The 21,312-nt window shown below is 34.6% G+C and overlaps 1 protein-coding gene across 1 annotated transcript in view; it reads left to right on the top strand.

Moving 5' to 3' along the window:
• RSRC1 (arginine and serine rich coiled-coil 1) overlaps nucleotides 1-21,312 on the top strand; it is a 300,250-nt gene that overhangs the window by 184,214 nt on the left and 94,724 nt on the right. The window contains exon 6 of the mRNA XM_027585584.2: nucleotides 20,618-20,654. Coding sequence (XP_027441385.1) covers nucleotides 20,618-20,654 — 37 coding nt within the window. The remainder of the gene's footprint in view (nucleotides 1-20,617; nucleotides 20,655-21,312) is intronic.

A 21,312-nucleotide genomic window follows, 5' to 3' on the forward strand; every position in this document is an offset into this window, starting at 1 on the left:
CCATTTCTTCATATTCCATCTTTCACTCTATCTTATCCCAGTTTCCCCCCACCAATCTCTCAATCTCTCTCTTTTACATGGTAGTTAGATTGACCATGTTTGCTTGGTGTATTATGCTTTTATGATATGTTTAAGCTTGGCATTCCTTTATATAAAGGGTGATATAAAGGGTGACCATTTAATATATTGTCCTGACTTCGACACTTTGAAAGTGAAAGGAGATGCTGTTAGTAATTCTGCCAGGATGTCAGAAATAAGCCAGAACTATCTTAGGCAGAAAAGAGCATATGGTTGGTTACTTTATTTTCATATCACTTTGCGAAAAGTTAGTGTTGCTGTTTTTACAGTGATAACACCATACAGATTTATTTTTTTTAAAGATTTTATTTATTTATTTGAGAGAGAGAGTGAGAGAGAGAGAGTGAGAGAGAGCATGAGAAGGGAGAGGGTCAGAGGGAGAAGCCCGCTGAGCAGGGAGCCCGACATGGGACTCGATCCCGAGATTCCAGGATCATGACCCGAGCTGAAGGCAGTCGCTTAACCACTGAGCCACACAAGCGCCCACCATACAGATTTAAATGTTAAGAGTCTTAAATAGTTGTGACCCTATAAAACAATTTGAAACATTCAGAATGCTTCTTCACTGTTGCCCTGTTTGAAACCTGAAACAATATTATATTGTCTTTTAATAATTCTACTACTTGCTCTATAATAAATAAATCCCTATAATGCATGAGCTTTAAACATTCTTTTTTTAATGTTTAGTGTTATGAATTTGGAGGATATTCTGAAGTACTGAGAATGTGTTTATGATTTCATGTAGTCCTGTTTTATAAAAATTCAGTGCCTGTAAAACTGATTATTCAATGTTATGCTAAATTATCTTTAATTAATGAAGAAAAAGCCATTTTTCTCCAGTGTACTTGAATGTTTCTGATTATGCCAAGGTTAGTCTTTAGATGGAGTAATTAACATATATCTTTTTCATGTTACTCCTTCTTTGTCAAACTCTCATTTTAGAAAGAGATGAATTGATGTCATGGAAAACAACAGTTTCTGTCTTTTAGTATTGTTCTGATAGTTATTTCTTTTGTTTTTTATTTTATTATTTTTGGTAGCCATTTTCTTTATTTTTTCAGCCAATATGTTATTATATATAATTAAGAAAATACTTATCTTTTTTGATATGTAAAGTAGAATAAAAGCAGATGGGAGAGTTGACTACGTTCTCAGGTTTCTAATTTAGCTCTTCTTTGTATTTTGTTGCATCTTCCTTTTCTTAATTTGTCTGTCATTTGCAATTCAGGTTCTGAGATACTGTCAGTATTATCAATGATTCTGTCAATGATTGTCATGAAATTATCAAAATAATAAGAAAACGAGAAATCTCCATTTACCTCTGTCTACCTATCCCTAAATTTCCCAAAGTGAAAAAACTTCATATGTATTGTCAGCTTGAGTACAAGTGGAATTTAAATGATTTAGCTGAGGGGTTAGCACATTTTTTCTGTGAAGGCCTAGATAGTAAAATTTTAGGCTTTGTGGGCTAAGAGGCAAAATTGAGGGTATTATGTAAATATTTATATAATGAGAGAAAATTAATGTCTACAGTTTTTATTGACAAAATTCAAAGGTCATTATTTAATAGTTTTTTGTTATATAAATGTATAAATGAGAAAAATGGAATTCTTTTGGGGAGATAGCATTTCACTTAATTGGGGTTCAGAGTTAGTGATCTCCATCATCAAAATTGATTACAAAGGTTCATCTGTTAATGCTAATTTGTAATGGGATTTTAAATAGTTCATCTTTGAGATGTTTTTCATGCCAATAGGTACTGCTAAATACCGATCACAATCCATGAGCGTATGGTTTTAATTGAACACAGTATTGCTTGGAAGGCACTTATAAAATTGTTGGATTCTTTTCTTGATACTTGCTTTTTAGTTTATTATATTACAGTTTAATCACTTCCAGTTGAAGTGGAAGCTCCTCAATTGCATAGTTAAATGGGTTTGGAAGTATAGAAATTTTCTTTGCACTTGCATCAAGATTAGAAAATGCTACTGGAATTGTAGTTTGAGCTCGGAAAATATACTCCTTGAAAGGTGTATGGGAATGTAGATCTCCTTGTTTTTAACTTTTGACAAAATGGGAAGTGTATAAAGCAGGTTGACATTATTTTGTGACCCAGACAACATCAGTTGTGACCATAATGACTTTATTGCAATGTAAGTTTTGCATGTAAACACTGTTTACCTTGTGACTTTTGGCTGAATTAAGAAACATTACCAAGTCTACATCTAAATCCAGTTTCCAAAGCTGTCCAGTGTTACTAAAAATGGTTCAGGGCAGTTCTTTTCTTTTAGAAAAGTTTCAATCTTGGCCCTTTTTGCAAAGACTCACAATAAAACTTTACCACTGTTCAGATATCAAAGTGCTTGTATTAGAGCAATCTGGATATTCAGCTTTTGTTTTTGTCAAAAATTTACAAAATGGATGATGGACAAATCCACAAGAATAAATGAAGTTCACTGTTGACAGGACTCCTTCAGTAACACATTGACACATTCAAATATTTTCACAAAATATTTGCTGATGAATAATACAGTGAATAACCATAGGCTTTGAATTTTCACATATGCGTAGGAAGGGAAAAATGAAGGGGGGAATTGGAGGGGGAGACGAACCATGAGAGACAATGGACTCTGAGAAACAAACTGAGGGTTCTAGAGGGGAGAGGGGTGGGGGGATGGGTTAGCCTGGTGATGGGTATTAAAGAGAGCATGTACTGAATGGAGCACTGGGTGTTCTACGCAAACAGTGAATCATGGAACTACATCAAAAACTAATGATGCAATGTATGATGATTAACATAACATAACAAAAAAGTTTTCACATATGCTTATATTTTCACAATCTTTATAAATTTGTCCAACTAAGCCTCTCTGTCCTATACATATTTTTAACCACCATGATATGTAACCTATTTTAGCATATTTCACATCAGGTTGTAGTGAGTTAGTGTTTTTTCTGTTTTCTTGAAATGATTTTCACATTCTATATAGACTATTAACAAAGACTAATTCTTCAGTCACTTCAAATAAGAGAAGCACTGACTCAAACAACTAAGCAGTATCACTAATATCTGTGGAGTCATCAAGAGCTGAGGAGAACCACCCCAAATTATTTGACATGTCTTTGATTATTGATAATACTACATATGTCCTCAATTTTTTGAGTTACTGTTCATGCTGAAAGGCTAATCACGTTAAACAAGTTTGTTTTCTCTGGACATATTCCTTTGGTTGCTGCTGTCAAACATGACTTAATTAACTCATCATTGTTGAATGGCTTTCATTGATTGGCTGACAAATATACCACTCAAACTCATTTTATATTTTTGTGAAGAAATTCTGCTGTGATGAGATATTACATTTTAAATTTTCTAAGTTTTCTGATGCCTTCCTGTGAGTTGGAAATGTTGTGAAGACTTCTTAGTTTGGGAATGTCAACATGTATTCTTTAAGCACAGCTCTAGTGTCATTGTATATTAAGTACAATGCATTGCTATTTAATTTGATAAAATAATCTACACTCCCCAGTGCCTTAAAAGTATGTCATTTGAAGTCCCCTTTTCTCTTCTTGTTTTGACATGATTGGAATATAGTATTAAAACAAAAATTAAATGTTACCTTACAACAATTCATGAAGCCCTTGAAATTCTGTTGAGTTATATACTGCATCACTGTGGTTTTTGTGCTCTGAGCAGCAGTGCGAATCAGTGAGAGTACTACATAAGATCTCTGTTGTAACCATTCAACTGACCTTTGTAACACTAAAGCAGCACTAAAACTATAAAAAACTATAGAGAAATGAGTGTGGCTGTGTTCCAACAAAACTTTATATATTGACAAAAAAATTTGGACTTAAGTAATTCCCACATATCACAAAATATTATTTTAATTTATTCTAGCCCTTGAAGAATGCAAAAACTAGTCTATCTCATGCGCTGTACAAAAATAGGTGGCCGGCTGGATTTGGCCCATGGGCCATAGTTTGCTGACCTCTGATTTGGACTCTGAACTCAAGAGAATTGTTGGCAACCCCTACTGGCCTTCAAATACTGCTAATACATATTTGCTGGAAAGTGCCCATGAATTGAATATGTTATTTTTTATTTTATATGATCAAATATAAAACCATTTTTGATAAAGTAACTCTTAGAAGAATCTTCATTTGTACTTTCACTTTATATGAATGAGAAAAAAACAGAAATCTTTCTTACATGCAGGGCTATTTCAAGCCTGCAGGACTTACACATGCCATTCCTTCTTGTCCACATGTAAACTATCCTCATTGAGCTTAGATTCTATTAGGAAAGACCGAGAGTAAACAAATATATATTATGCAAGACTATTGGGTAGCTTATGTAATAAGTGGAACTCTGAAAAACCAGGTTATGAAAATGAACAGGAGTTAAGATGGCTGTATCATGGGGTCAGTATAATTAATATATGGGCACTGGCAACACCAGCATTGCTGCCCTTGGAATTGCAGTTCATCATTGCTACTATCACCTAGAATAATCTTTGTATTCTTGTCCTTAATTTATTCTTGATTCGAAGTTGCTACTATAATCCTTGTCTTCCTATGTTTGGATTACTTTGTGGAATCAAAGCTCACCTAATTTGGAGGGGTATTCGGATTCCAGGTAGCTTAAAAAAGCATGAGATCTACTAAAGAAGAAGTGTGTAGTGAATGAGCATAGCAGTGAAATAAGATGAAGGAAGAATTCCTTGATCTTCTAAACTAGATCTTGTATTCCTTTTATTGTAATCACGGGTCCCTGTATTATTCCTTCACAGTACTTTTGAAATGTTATTCATGTAACAGTTACTAACTTAACTATTTGTGTGTTAGTTGTGTGTGATTTGTGCCTGCCTATAAACTCCTTGCAGTCCAATCTGTTCATAATCCCTGACACTCAGCACGGAATCTGACCCAAAGATTATGCTCAGCAGTATTTGAATGAATAAATGATGGAGGCTGGGGGACCAAATCATGATGGTTTCAGTGGAAGGGCATTAAAGAGTTTCAGGCAGGGAAATGATGTGCTCTATTCTCATACGATTAGACTGTTTTGTATGATGTGCATAGGAGGGAAACAATAGTGGACATGGGGGGGCGCCTGGGTGGCTCAGTTGTTAAGCGTCTGCCTTCGGCTCAGGTCATGATCCCAGGGTCCTGGGGTAGAGCCCCACGTTGGTCTCCCTGCTCAGCGGGAAGCCTGTTTCTCTCTCTCCCACTCCCCCTGCTTGTGTTCCCTCTCTCGCTTTGTCTCTGTCAAATAAATAAATAAAATCTTAAAAAAAAAATAGTGGACGTGGGGAAAATAATTACAAGGGCATGAGGACGAGACTAGGCCAAAGGTAATGGTAGTTGGACTAGGATGACAGCAGTTTATATAAGTAGAGACAGATAGTGTCTAGGGTTACTTAAGAGGTAGAATCAGTAGGACTTAGTGACAGATTATACAGGTAGGAACAGAGAGAAGAAAGGAAGGAGGTGGACTCCCAGGTTTTTGGCTTGAGCGACAGGATGAATGATGGGACTCCTTTCTGAAACAGGAAATACTGAAAAGCATCATCTTTGAAGGAGGAATTTAAGAGTTCAGTTTTTGACGCATTGAGTATAAATTTTTGTTTTTTGTTTTGGATTTTTGAGACAGCCAAATAGAGATAGCAGATAGACAACTGGATAAATGGATCTGGAGCCTCTGAAGACTATACTTTTTTTTTTTAATCATTTACCTATAGATTGATATTACACTATGCATAAGGACATGGTAGATTAGGAAGAAAGTATCACACAAAATGAGGGCCTGGGAATGAGCCTTGAGAAGCTCTAATCTTTGATGTCTGAAGAGAGGAGCATGAACCCACAAAGGAGACTCGAGTCATTTTTTGAGAAAAAATGTGGAAAGCCTGAATAATGTAATGTCATAGAAGACAGGTGAGGAGAGGGTATGCAAGAGAGAGTCAACAATAACAAATGCTTCTGAGAAGTGTATAAAGAGAAGGATAATATAAAATTGATTGGGTAACACGGAAAATGCTAATGATTTAAGAAGAGTAATTTGGGGATGTGATGGGAGGTAGGAATGTGGAGACATAGTGTGTATAAAGTTTTTCCAACACGTTGACTTAGGGAAGCAGAGAAATTAGTAGGATGGTGTCTGAGGAAGCCGACTCCAGGCCAAAGCCCTCTGTGTGATCTTTCAGACCCAGCCATAGGCATTTCTATTTCTAGGCCAGGTGCTTCCATCCAGAGTCTTCCTTAATTAGGATTTGTGGCAGTTTTCTCCACTGCGATTCAGTACTTTTCCATTCCTAGTCCTTCCCTCTTTGCCTCCCCATGGTCCACTGGTCCATAAAGAGGCAGGAGTTGGGGCTTCTCAGCAGTGAGGTGAGTCCCCCTCCCCTCCATTTCAGCCCCCTATTCCCACTTGCCTGTGCTGCATCTACCTGATCCTTGCCAGTGCTGTTCTTCAAGGGATAAGTGGACCATTAGGAAGCAAATGCTCCTTCTTGCTTGGCACTGTTACAAGCGTAAGCGAATACAAGTTTGATTGTTACTTTCGGTTTGACTTGTTGGTCTTAATTAACCACCTCAAGCTCTGATTGTTCCATAGTAGCAGTCCAGGGCAGGGGAAAAAGAACAGATAATTGAAGGTCCTTGAAGAAGCCAGAGGAGCTGATTCCAGAGCCCACGTGGTGGGGTGGCCTTGTTAGAAGGAACCTCCAGTACCACCTCCCTGAAGTATTTCCGGGACTCTCCTACCCACAGCTTCCATCCCTCTTGTCCCTCCAAGTCCTTCACCCCATAGCCTCATAAATTTAGAAGGCTAACATAGCATTTGTAATCTTTTGTTGTGTTATTTACTTTTTCTTCTTTTCCTGAGACTTTCCAATTCTAATTTTATGAACATTAGCTAATATTAGTGATATGTAAACAAAATTGTTTTATCATATTCCAAGACCAAAAGACTTTTATCTTTTGGGAAAGTTAAGGTTTGATTGCCATTCTACAACAAGAATCCATGCGTATCAGAAAGGTTATCAAAAGCTTCGTGTGGTAACAAAAAGTTTACTTAAACAATTAGCCTGGGCAATGGATACATACATAGAAGCCACATCAGATGATTACTGAGTATTAAGTACTGGCCTATGGAGAATTTTCTATAAGGGCGGTGCAGTTGGTAACCACAGATTTGATATCCTTTCTATTCAAACAGGGCTTATATGGCCCATTGCATGTGAGTTTTGTAATTTTCTTCTGGCATAATGTTAAAGCATAGGCTCTGTGAGGATGTTGTGCAGGAGTCCTTTCACTTAGCTCGTAAATGAGGCCAGCTGACTTCTCAGCATTGTATCTCAAGAGTGGCTTTGTTTCCTTCTGGTTATAATGTATTGAGCAGTGCTCATGGAGTGTCTGCATAGTAATAATGATATTGACAATAATTAGTAGTATATGCTAACTATAATCTGCTAAGCACTTTACATACATTATCGCTTTCATAACTAAGGCTATTTCAGAGTTCCTAAAACTTATCCACTGAATGTCAAGGAATGACTATAAGTTTAGAGATGTGTGAAATTATTATGAACATAGCAGAAATGGGAGTTGGTTCTTGCACAATAAATATTTAGAATTTAAAGGCGTAGTGAGGAAGAGATGACCATTTTAGGTAGGTAAATGCATGAACAAAATCATGGAGGTAATAATGAACTGGTCTGAGAAGAGGTACATTTTGGATAGTAGTGGAAAACTATTAGGCAGATATTGTATGTTATAAACAGAAACATCAACTTGGGATATGAAGACATTGTTAGGGAGAAGAGTATTGGAAGAGTTTTGGTGTAAAGTGATGGGAACCAAAACTAATACAAAGTGGGAAGGAAGGGAATATGGCAGAGCTTGGACCAATCTGGATCAATTATTGAAAGGTTCACCATTTTCATTTGTCTCATGCATTGTGGCCATAATATGTTTATTATCTCTGTTCCAGTTTCACATTCTCTGACTTTAAATTGAATTCGTCTGTATCTTATATAATCATGTACCGAATTTAGGAAGATTCTATTATTATTAAACACTGTAGTTGGTATAAAAATTAACAAAATCGTAGACTTGAATCTTTAAAGAGAACACTGAAGGTTAATAGGCGTGTACAAACGTAATTTATGAGAAAGTTTTACAAGCGTGTATAGAACAGGAAAAGTGTGGGCCAAATATAGATCTAGCCTTATTTTATCTAAAACAGCAGGTAGTGTTTCCATTGTTAAAAAAAAAAAAAAGTGTGAGGTTTGGATTCAGATAGAGCAGTTTTGGCCATTTTAGCAAGTTACTTTCTTGCCCTAAGCTGCAGAGCCCTTATTTACAAAATGAGGATAATACACCTCAGAGTAGCTGTAGGGATTTTTTTTAAATACTTATTTTTTTAATTGGACTGACAGTAATGTGTTTTCATGGAGGAAAGTTTAGAAGACATGTAAGAGAATTAGAATGAACATAAACATCACTCAGAATCCCACTGTTGACTACTGTTGACATTTTGGTTTATAACTTTCCAGTTATACACAGATATATACACAAATGTACTGACACTGTACAAATGTATGTATATAACTTTTTTTTAGCAACTCTGACATATAATTCTGTAATATGTTCTTTTTTAAAATTTAATATGCCATAAGAACATTTTCATGGACGTATACAACTACATCATAATTTTAATTGCTATATGTTTTTCTGTTCTGTGGATATTATCATATTTTATTTCATAGTTTGCCATTATTGGGCATTGAGTTTTCCCCAATTTTTTTGTTTTGTATTAAATACAACAGACTGATTAATATCTTTTGAATGTATCGCTGAGATAAACCCAGAGAAGTAGAACCATTAGGTCAAAGACTTTATGTGTATTATTAAGAATTTGAACATTCTCCCATTGCCCTTTGGAAAACTTGTATTATTTTCTGCTCTCATCAGTAGGATATAAGGGTACCTGATTCCACACACCATTGCCAACACTGGAAACATTATCATTCATTTTAATCTGTGTTTGCTAGGTGAAAAATGGCATTTAGTTTTATCTTGCTGATCTGGGCGCTCTAATATTTTTCTTTTTGTGAATATCATGAGAATTTAATGTGATTATAAATAGATGAAAAGGCTCGGCACCTGGCAAATACTAGCCAATCATTAAGGGTCAGTGTTCATTTTACTTAAGTCCTCACCCCTTTGCAGCCTCCTTTCCAATCATGGTGCCAATTAAGGAGTAGGAGAATATTGTAGAATCTTGTTTCATTGTTTAGAGATTGACAGTAATAAATTCTCTCTTGATTAAAACTTGGGCAATGAACTCTGGCTGCTTGGTTTCAGATCTACCTTTTAGGGGCGCCTGGGTGGCTCAGTCCTTAAGCATCTGCCTTAGGCTCAGGTCATGATCCCAGGGTCCTGGGATCAAGCCAAGCATCAGGCTCCCCGCTCCGCGGAAAGCCTGCTTCTCCCTCTCCCACTCCCCCTGCTTATGTTCTGCTCTTGCTGTCTCTCTCTCTCTGTCAAATAAATAAATAAAATATTTTTTAAAAAAAAAATCTACCTTTTACTAGCAGGGAGGGTGTACTGTGTGATCTGCCTAAATTCTCTCAGCCTCAGTGATCTCATTTAAGTTTTGTAGTTAAGTTATAAGGATTACATGAGCTAATTCATGTAAAGCACTTTCTACAGTGCTTGGCATATACTGTTTCATTTCCTCAGAGGTAGAATTTATGAGGAGGTCAGTTTACGTAGGCAAATAATGTGATCAAAGATTTAAGTGCTGGGAAGGGCAAAGAGGTCTTTAGGAAATGCCAAATCGTTTGATTTGAGCAAGAATCTTGAATTCTAGACTGAGTTGTTTATTTTTATTCATTAAACAAAGAAAGGATTTTAGGAGTTTTATTTCCTAGCACTATTAGGTATTTACCTGCTTAGAGTCACACTTTAGTTTTTTGTTTCCTGCTAGAGTATCAGTGTAGTTACATAGGAGACCATCACAAGGAAGACAAAAAGCATCAAAAGATGTTAATACTTGAAGAATTGAATAATCAGTTTCTAATTATTGAAAATTTGCTTTTCTCAGGAAAAATATACTCATGTTGCATTTTCTCTCAGCTGAAGACATTCATAGAAATTTATATGTATTTGTTACTTTTTATTTGGGATTATAGATAGATACTGCTTTTATGAAGTTGTTGGGATACAATGTTATAATAATGGACTTTCTTGAAAGCAGAAGTTTATTTTTAATTGTATTTAAATTTAAAATATAATGATAATGAAACTTTAAACTTTAAATTGTTTAAATGCAGTTTATATTTATATAATATATTATATAAATATTTATATATAAATATATGTAAATACAACTTATGTTTATATAAATATAATAAATATATAAGTTTAAATTATTTAAGTACTAGAGGTGAAATGCACTGATTTATTTCCCCTTTTAAAAATTATTTAACCCCATTCCTCCAAGTGAAATTAACATTACATAAAATTCATAAGTGATTTTTAAATCTAATTATGTTATTGTATTTTTACACCCCAGTTTTATTTAGAGTTAGAAATCTGAAACAAACCAAATGTCCAACAATAATGGAGAAGTTAACTTATACATCTATGAGCAGAATAGTAGGTAAACAGGGGAGGAGGGTAGGGGGATGGGTTAGCCAGGTGATGGGTATTAAAGAGGGCACATTCTGCATGGAGCACTGGGTGTTATGAACAAACAATGAATCATGGAACACTACATCAAAAACTAATGATGTAATATATGGTGATTAACATAACAATAAAAAATTAAAAAAAAAGAATAGTAGGTAAACAGTAAAAATATTATATATAAATTTATTAGCACCTGAGAAGCTGTTTATAATATATAATTAAGTAGTGAAGTAATTGAAGCTACATAGCAGAAGTCAATGATCATCCCATTTTTGTAAGAAAAAAGTAAGTGTATTTGTGTATATTCATAAGAATGAAGAAAAAAATAAAACATGTTGAGATATTATGTTGGCTGATGGAATTTTGGGTGATCTTTATTTTCTTCTTTATTAGAAGCAGATGTGATTTTGAATTTTTCTACAGTAAGCATTTATTTTTTTGCAGGGCTGCTGCTAGCCCATATGATACGTTTGTGCATATTAGGAAAAGATGTCCCTTCTTCCTGTGGATGCAGTACCACACTAGGATTCACTGCTTGGATGCATAGAGCTTTTAGCTGCCACTGCCCATTAGGGTTTTTTTTCCTTTTTTTCTCCATAATGAACAACATGCACAATTGTACATGATGGCCCTGAAAACTTACAAAATAACAATTATTTAAAATTAAAGACTTAACAGGTCAGGGTGCCGGGGTGGCCCAGTCAGTTAAGCATCTGCCTTTGGCTCAGGTCATGATGGCAAGGTCCTGGGATCAAGTCCCACATTCGGCTCCCTGATCAGTGGGGAGTCTGTTTCTCCCTTTGTCCCTCACCCCCATTTGTGCTTTCTCGTGCTCTCTCGTGCTCACTCTCTTTTGCAAAAATAAATAACATCTTTAAAAAAATAAATAAAATTAAAGACTTTTCATGTACCTATTCTGGGCAGATGACTCACCTTACTTGACCTCTACCAGGTTATGTGGGTTCACTCTTCCTGCCTCTTCTTTTCTACTTACTTAGTCTGCTCAAATGCAGTCATTCCTCCAGGATCCAGCTAAAATTACCCACCTCTTTGAAATATTTCCCAACCACTCTAACACATATGGCAGTTTCTCCTTTTTCTGAACTTGAGGTGGGTCAAGAACATGCATTGAAGGGAGTGGTGGTTAATGGGTTGCATCTCACTTGTTAACTCAAGACAATTGGCAATTACTCCTTAGAGTATAGTGTTGAGAAAGATCCTTGAGCTGTGTCTGGCCTCAGTGGGAAAGAGGGTTGTTATTGATTATGAATGTTAATCCTGCGTGTGAGAAATAGCAAATAGGTAGCATGTTCACATGCATTTTCCCTGCCTGGCATGGACATTAACTATTTCATTTAATAGTCTTGGTTTGACAACACTGTTTTAAATATCTAAGGCATAGATATCATATCTTAATACTTGTACTCTTTGTTAATGATGTTTGGTTATGTGACTGTTACTGTTCTGTTATCTACTCAGAATTTATTGTGGAGATAGGTATAAGGGTGCTCAGTAAATAAATTTCTCTTGTTTTTCATTCTTGATGTTCCAGGTCTCTTTCTGGTATAATTTCCTTTGTATCTGAGGCATTGCTTTAGCTGTTCTTTAGAGCAGATCTGTTGGTGATGAATTTTCTCACTCTGTCTTCTTCTGAAACTGTTATCTAGAACACAACTGCAAAAATATTGAAATCTCTTTTCTTTCCTTTGTCAACCATTTCCGTTAACTTCAGAACCTGTTTACCTGAATGACTGTAAATGGCTTAATTGATGTATACCAACTTAAGTGTTCAGCTTCTCATCGCAGTAAGCTCAGTGTGTATTATATGTCCTTAGCTGTTTAATATGGTTAGTGAATGCTCACTAATATTTGTAAAACTAACGAGACTCTTTATTTTTCCCCTTGCAGTCCTGGAGTTTGTTTGTTTGTTTGTTTTTTAATTTAAATTCAGTTAATTAGCATATAATGTATTATTGGTTTCAGAGGTACAGGTCTGTGATTCATCAGTCTTCTATAACACCCAGTGTTCATTATATCACATGCCCTCCTTAATGTCCATCACTCATAAACTAAGACTCACAAACTAACTAAAGAGAATAGTACATGTAAAATTCAGTAACCATGCCACATTTGTTTGTGAAAATGATTTGTAAGTTCTAAAGCAGAATTTATTGCAAATAATAATCAGTCAGATAAAAAACCTACTTGTAAAATACAAATATCTGAAAACTATCATTCTGAATTGTGGTAACATAAGAATATATCTTTAGAGCCAGTGATTTGCAAGATAGTCTCCAGTCAGGAGAAAAACGTTGAGAATTCTAACCAAACCTGGTACGTTGAAATTGAGAATTCTGGAAAGATCTTTTTGGAACTTAGAGCTGATATTCTGTATGTTTCTTTGGTTTGTTTGGTTGGTTTTGAGAGAGGGGGAGGGGCAGAGGGAGAGAATCTTAAGCAGGCTTCATGCCCAGTCGGAGCCCTACACGGGGCCTTGAACTCAGGACCCTGAAATCATCGCATGAGCAGAAATCAAGAGTTGGACACTTAAACGACTGAACTGCCCAGGCACCCCATCTGTTTGTTTCTTATTGGGAATGAAATGTAAAAAGCATCAGATAATTGAGAAATTATTTTTGCTTACTTTTTCAACACATGTTATCATTCTGCTCCTTTCAAAGCTATCAGGATATTAGAATGTGCTTATGCCAGGATATACATGGTATTTTTATTGGTTACTAGCCATTGGGCTAAGCCTTTTATATGTGTCTGTTATGTGAAAAGTAGACTGACTTTCATGAATAGGTACTACCGTTGAAACCAATTTTAAGGTGATTTAAAAAGCTAACATCTATAAAGATATTTCTTGGTTTTGAAAGTGGAGTGCAGTTAATTGGTTCATGATTAGTCTGTCATATTGAATCAGTATTTACTGAGTGACTTCTGTGTATATATGTATATATACATACATATGCTGATTATCTTTTTAATCCTTTATTTGAATTTAAGAATGGAAAAATTAGAGAAGATCTATAACTTGACAAAGTTATTTAGTAAGTAGTAGAGTTGGAATTTGAATCCATGTTCTTCTTATTTATATATTACCAAATTTTTCATTAATAACATATAGTACGTAACATATACATGTAAAAGTTTATCAATGATTATTTGAGATGGGAGGTATAGATACTTTTATAATTTATAACTCAGGCTTTAAAAAACCTTGTCTGCCATTATGTAAAAAACAAACTCACGTAGATTTTTGCTTTATGAAAGAGATGATAAATTAATTTTGATAAGAATCTCTTATAGCTATAGGAAACTGAAGCATAGTAAACTTTTAAAAGTGAATAATATACTTAGTTCATGATCAAAAAAAACTGTAAATTTTTTATTTAGGAGTTACCCTGTTTTGCATAATGTCTATGTGTGTGCACGTTTTATATGGGATAATACATATGCATTACGAATTATAAATATATTTAATCTTTTATTTCTTAAAGATTTGGTCAATGAAATGATACTTTAATGCTACTTTAGTTAGTTACCTTCATTATAGTTTCCGAGTATTTTATAACTAAATACCCACTGGATTTTGGCTTGCTCTTTAAAAAAAATTAAGTTCATATTTTTCAAGTATACATGCAAAATACTGAGAACGAAGGAGAATGCCTTCATCAGAAGGAATAGAGTTTTTAAAAAATAAATACTATTGTTAATTGTGACTCCTTGACCTGATTCCCTTAGACCATTATAAAACCTGAATGATCAGTTTGGTATAATATTGTTCCCATACGAAAAACAAACAAACAAAAAAAGTGGATCTCTTCCTAGTAAGACTAGTTCTGAAAAATCTTAGTGTATTTGTTTGGAAATTTCCTAAGCGGGGGATATAAGCTTTATCATAGCAACAGTTTCTGGATTTAGAACATGCTTCCTTTGGCAAAATAATGAAATGTTTGCCACAAAGTTAAAATAGTATCCTTTTTAAAATTTTTCTTGCCTGCCATGTTATGATTGTTGCATGCCATCTTTCTCCTGGAAAGAGACCTAACATTGAAACTGACAGGTGCCACAGGGTTTATTTAGGACAACCTCAGCCTTGTCCCAGTTAGTTTCAAAATGTCTGCCTCATAACATGTTGAGCCACTGCATTTCCTGCTTTAGAGCCTCGTGTAATGCCAGCATTACTATCTGTGCTGCCTCAACTACAAATTGGATGAACAGCCCATGACACTTTTTCAATATTATTACATTAAACCAAGTGGATTTTGATTGATAACCTAATATTCAACTAATGCAAAACATCAATCATGGCAAGTATATTAATTATTTAATATTGCAGTCTAATTCAGAAATCGATGTGCTGCATGAGGGGAAGGGAAACGCATGGTTCCCAGAAGATTTAAGCCAGGGAATGATTAAAAAAAGACCTGCTGTACTCCTCTGTGTTAGTTCGATACAAATCTTTATTCATTTGCCAATAATTTCTTCCCATTTTCCACTTCAAGACAATTTTATCAGTTTTGAGACCTATAATTGAATTAAGTCTGCTTTCAGCACAGGGCAAAAGGAGTTGCACAAATATTGATGAAGTCATGACAGGGACAACCCAAGAGACAGACCACTAAAGAGGACAGGCTTTATACCATTTGTTGCAAGATCCCTCTGTCAGTGTCTTGGATCTTGCCTCTCTATTTAAAAAAATAGCCACTTTAAGACTTTCGTATTTAAATATCTATTATAATGACAGATTTCTATAGCACATTACAGTTTGTTGTATTTATAGTATTCCTTCATATACATTATTTTCTTTTTTCACATCATTGGTGGACAGTCTTAGCTCAGAGAAGTTGGGTTATTAACAAGCTCGTGCAGCTATTTTGTAGTACAGCTTAAATTTGAGTTTAGGTATTCTGCCTCTAGAACCCAGGGTTGTGTATCAGGCTGTCTTGTGTAGTGTTTATGTACTCCTGATGCTTTATTTGTGTTGTTTTGAGAGGGCCCCTCTTCCTTGCCTTTCTGCCCAAAGTAAAACTAAAGAAAACTGATTTTCATGAAAAACTTGCTGAAACTTTGGTGTCCCAAACTATGATACATATTACATTTTAGGAATATGCAAACCTGGATATACATAAAAATTTCTTGATCTATTGTTTCTTACGCTAGAAAAGAATATCACTTTTTATATATCTCTCTCTCTGAAAAAATGTGTACGTATATATGTTCTTTGGATGGGAGAGTGGCTTAAATATATTTTGTCATTAAACTTACCACCCCAGTTTTCTTTTGGTTCAAGTTTGCCCGGTTATATCTTTTACTATCCCTTTTTTGTAAATTTTTCTGAATCCTTTTGTTTAATGTATCTCTTTGTAAATGACTCATTACTGGATTTTGTTTCTTACCCAACCTGAGAATCTTCTCTGGCATTTTTATTCTACATCACAGTGGGTGAAATTTCTTTAGTTTTCTTTTTAGTTACTAATTGTTTAGATTATAATAATTACGTTCTAAGTCAACCTTACTCGCTTTATCTGGTCCTGAATTTATTTCTCTTCTTATTGCATTGCATTCCTCAGAACTTCTTTCAAATAATGTCTTTCTGTGGTGAAATTCCTGCAACCCTATATGCTGAGAATTTATTTTTCCTTCTCTTTAAAAATTTATTAGCTATATATAAATTCTAGGTTCACAGTCCTTTTCCTTTAACACTTTATCTTGGAAGTTCATGCTACATATCTTATACTCTAGCATTAATGTTGAGAAGTATCATATCAGTGTTATTCTTCCTGTATGGAGGGGTATGCTTGTTCATTCTGGAAGCTTTTAGCCTTTGTTCTTGATCTGTAACACTCTTAATAATCCTTATATTATGCTTTGCTGTGGATTTTCACTTAACCTGTTCACTACTCTGTGTACCCTTTCAGTCTAAGATTTGAATAATTCTGTATCTGGGAATTTTTTGTTATTATTTCTTCAGATATTTATTCTCTTTTGTCTTTGTTTTCCTTTTAGGGTTCCCATTATTAGATGTTCACACTTCTATTCCTCTCCTTAACTTCATCTCTTATTTGTTCTGTCTTTTCATCCCTTTCCTATGCCTTCTGGGAGAGTTCCACCCAGTGTTCCAGCTCACCAATTTATTCTCAGTCTGTAGCTATTGTGCTTTCAATTCAGGCTCTGAGTTCTTTATTTCAATCTACTGTATTTTTAATACCTGCTATCTCATATTAATTCCTCTTCATAACTGTGTTTTTTTTGTATTAAATTTCTAAAAATCTTTTATCTTTAAAGATGTTATGCTTATAGTATGTTCTTGCTCAATCTGTTTTCTTTCCTCTGGATGAGGTTGCTCCATTTGTTGTTTTTTATTCCTGTGCTTATTCACCTCAGAGGTCTTCCTATGGACTTCTCTTTTATTTATTTGCAACATTCAGCTGCCTTGGCTAGTAACTTTAATCTAAGGAGAGAGGTAAAAGTCTAGGATCTGGCTTGTGCTTGCCTGGGACAATTTAAAAACTATAGTGCAAAGCCTCTAGTATTGGACTCTGGCCTGAATCAGCCACGTTTTCCACTGTGTCCTCATACTCCACACACCACACACGTACACACAACCCCCAGTACTACCCTCCCAAACAACCACTTGCTGTTGGAGTTGCCTTGCTCTTCGTGTGGTCTGGAGAGAGAGTGGGCCTGGGGAGGACCACTCAGAGACCTGAACTGGTTACTACTGATTCTCCATCCCACCTTGTCTTCATGTTTAGATAGATCCTTATTAGTTGAATACATACTCTGATGCAGGCACTATATTGGGTGTTGGGATATAAAAATTTTAAAGATATAATCCATGTTCTCAAGGAATTTTCATTTTAGTGGGGTCATTGGGAAAGTAATTAGGTATTTATAATACAGCATGATAAATTATGTGATGAGAACACATGGGAAGAGTTGATTAGTTCATTTGTGAGGAAGGGAGGAGGTTTCCTTCCCCGTATGGGTTGAGTCCTGAAGGATATTTTGTTTTTGTTGTGTTTTGATTTTGTTTGTAAGCTAGGTGAGGAAAGACTAGATAGAGGAGGCTGGGAGAAAAGGAGCATTTCAGGTAGAGAGTGAGTGGTTCAGTAGTGAGGGAAGCCAGGTTAATTTCTTATGGCTATTGCTGGCACATTTTTGGCACTGTAGCTTTGGCAAGATAACAGGGAATGAATAAAATGGAGTGTAGTAGGATATTGTGTATTTTGAAAAGGAAATGACATGATCAGGTGTATATTGTAGGAAGATCTTTCTGTATTATAGAGAATGCGTTAACATGGGGCAAGGCAAGAGCCATTGGGACCCATTAGGAGGCTTTGTAGTAGCCTGGGAGAGAAAAGATGATGACCTAAAGTAGTAGCTGTGAAGACAGAAAGAAGTGGCTAATTCTAAATGATAATCACGGATGTTAGGTCCCAAGACTCTGTGGTTGAATACATTTGTTTACATTTGGTGGTGGAGGAAAGGGCCTGTGTCAAGGGCGATGTCTAGTTTTCTTTCCTGCATACCGTTCAAAATGCCTATTTCCTAAATATCATTTAATTTAAAGAATCACTTGAAAATATAACAAAGCAATAGTCCAACCAGCCCATTTTTTTTAAAAAACAGATTGTTATCCTTGATTCCAAAATACAAATAGCTGAAAAAACTGGGGGATTTTCCCTAAGTTTGTGGCAAACTCAATCGATAGCAAAACTAACCCTGAAATGAAGTTATTCATAGTCTTTGTTTATTCCATTTTGTGTGGACATTCATGTTGCTTTCAGAATTATTGTTGTGTATAATGATGAGATGCTGCTTCAAACCTTGTTGCCAATGTTACATGACATACAGCATAGTATATGTCTTACTACCTTTCTAAAATCCAAACTATTCTGATGAAGCATGTCTAATTCTAGTGGTCTCAAATTATGGACTTGTACTTTGAATCTGAACATTTTTGTTCTTTTATATTGCAGTATTATTTTCTAGTAAGAATCATTGTGTGTGACAGTGTAGCCATGGCGGGGGAAAGATGTAGATTCGTATTATATAGTGCAAACTTTTGAGTTAGATTGCCAAAAGAAGGGACAAAACAGTGAATGTAGTATGCTTCTGTTCGGGTTTTAAAAAAAAAAAAAACAGGAGAAAGACATGCATGCATACACACCCACACATACACACAGTATCTTTAGAAGGACAAACAAAGAGCTAATATCTGGTTGAGAACAGGGAGTCAGGGATGGGAGGAAGACTCAATTGTACTGTAATGCACATACACATGCATTGCACTGTCTGATGTTTCACTCTATGCATTTTTTTTGTTTAAATTTTAAATTACGTGGTGACTATATGAGAAGGTCCTTGTGAAAACTTAAAGATTTATTTGACTTCTAGCTCCAGGAAATGCATTAAATTTGTAGTAAATTAAAAATTATTTATGTACCCATTAGCCTTTCTAATTCCTTGTTACAATTTATTCCTGTCGTTTGTCATTAAGACTGCATCCAGAGAATGAGTTTCAGAAATCCTTAAATTTTCAAGTGTTGAATATATAGTATTGCTAAGATTGCTAGAGCAGAAAGTAGAGAAGAGAATGGCTAAAGATGAGTGCTGATCAGTAGATGTTGGAATTTATTCCCAGTATGCCAGACTGGGCAGTGAGAGCAAAAGTTGGAAATGTGGTTTTCAGGCAGCACATCTGAAGGGGAGAACGATAGGGAGATTTGGAAAGATTGTGTAGCAAGACAAAGGAAACAGAAGTATATTTTTGGCAGTGAAAATTGGAGACAGAAATAGAAGAAAAGTGAACTTGGGGCTCCTTTAGAGAAAGAAAGAGGTGTGAGGGAAAGATTAAATATCATGAATGCAATACTGTTCTTTGATGTTTCATAATTATTCTCTGCAATGTGGTAGAAGTATACTTTCATGTTAAAAATACAAGGCTTGGTATTTATGATGAAATTAAAATACTACTTGGCCTGAGTGAGGAAATTTTAAGTCCATTTGTCACTACTAAATTAATAAGAACCAAAATTAGGGGAAAAATAAACTGTTTGCCACATTTTGCCAAATGTATATTTAAATTATCTTTGCTACTGACATGGTTATTTGTATTTTTAGTTCCATCAGCAGTCTTTTTTTTTACAGTGAAAGGCAAGAATTAAGTACTTAAAATATATCATGATATTTGATGTTTGTGTCTTCATTGGAGATATTTTGTTTTTTAATACTACAACAATCTTAGGTCCTGATTTATAGTGTGCACTAAGTTAATAAAATTAATGTCGAGGAAAAATTTGTTAAGATGTAGTTACTTAGATATATAGTCACAAAGATATTCTTTATGTATATATTTTTTATATAAATTGCAATCATTGGTGCATCGATGGATATTTGATAAAGCAAATATAGTAAAATGTCAATAGTAGAATCTAGATGGTAGATAGAATCTGTATGAACATTTTTGTAATAAATGTTGGAGAAAACATAAACTCTAATGAAAAAGCTAATGTGAAATAAATAGATATTGTGTGAATAGTAAAATAAGAGTACACTTGACTTCCTTTTGTTCTCTGCTGACTTTGAAAAATCTGAAACAATCTGTTAGTGGAATCCCAGTTTTAGTGGTAATATTATTAGATGTAAATAAATTATCTGTTTCCTTTGGGTGGAAATTGTTTTGTCCTTAAAAACAGTGTTCTTGTGAACATTAAGTGAAGATGATATGAAAAAATCATAAGGATTTATAAAATGCATTTGAGGTAAATGTAAATTATCATAGACAACTGTTTAGCAACTATTTAGAACTTTTATTCATCTATTTTAGGGAATCTGGAAACATCAAAGCTGGATTAGAACATCTGGTAAGTTCTAATTTTCTCTTGAACATTTGCATCATCTTTGATATCTGCATTCTAAATGAACACTTTTGAATGAGCTTTGAATACCTTGTATTGAGAAAGTCAACCATTTCCCAAAGGGTCAGCTTACTGTTGTTATGTGAAGGCACTTACATTTTCATTTATCTTATCATTTCAAGGGAATTTAAAATTTTTTTTAAATTACTTTTTTTTTTGATGTAGAGATGAAATAAAATGGATGACAATCCTTGGATTGATGATTGCTTTAATTATAAACAAAAATGTTTGGTGTAGAATTTTTGGCATATCTTGATTTGACAAAAACAAGCTTGTGTTTTAAGAAAAACACAATCAAATATTGCATGCATAAATATGGTATGTTTTAGCAATTTAACGGCTTTGAAAGAAGGGCACAGCTTTGTTTTTCCTGATGTCTTTGCTTTATGAATAATGCATTGGTTTAAACTACATTCAGTTTTAGAATATAAAATAATTGAGATGCAAAATTTTTGGTTTAAGTAAACATTTTTCAAGTACAAATGAAATTCAAACTGACTTAACATTAAAATCTGTCCATTGATCAAGATATTAGAAAAAGTGTTTGTTATACCAGGTCCAAAATTCATTTAGCTTCCTGCCTTGAGTGTTCATTACAACATTA

This window comes from Zalophus californianus, chromosome 1 (genome assembly GCF_009762305.2).
Source record: "Zalophus californianus isolate mZalCal1 chromosome 1, mZalCal1.pri.v2, whole genome shotgun sequence".
NCBI classification, from domain to species: domain Eukaryota; kingdom Metazoa; phylum Chordata; class Mammalia; order Carnivora; family Otariidae; genus Zalophus; species Zalophus californianus.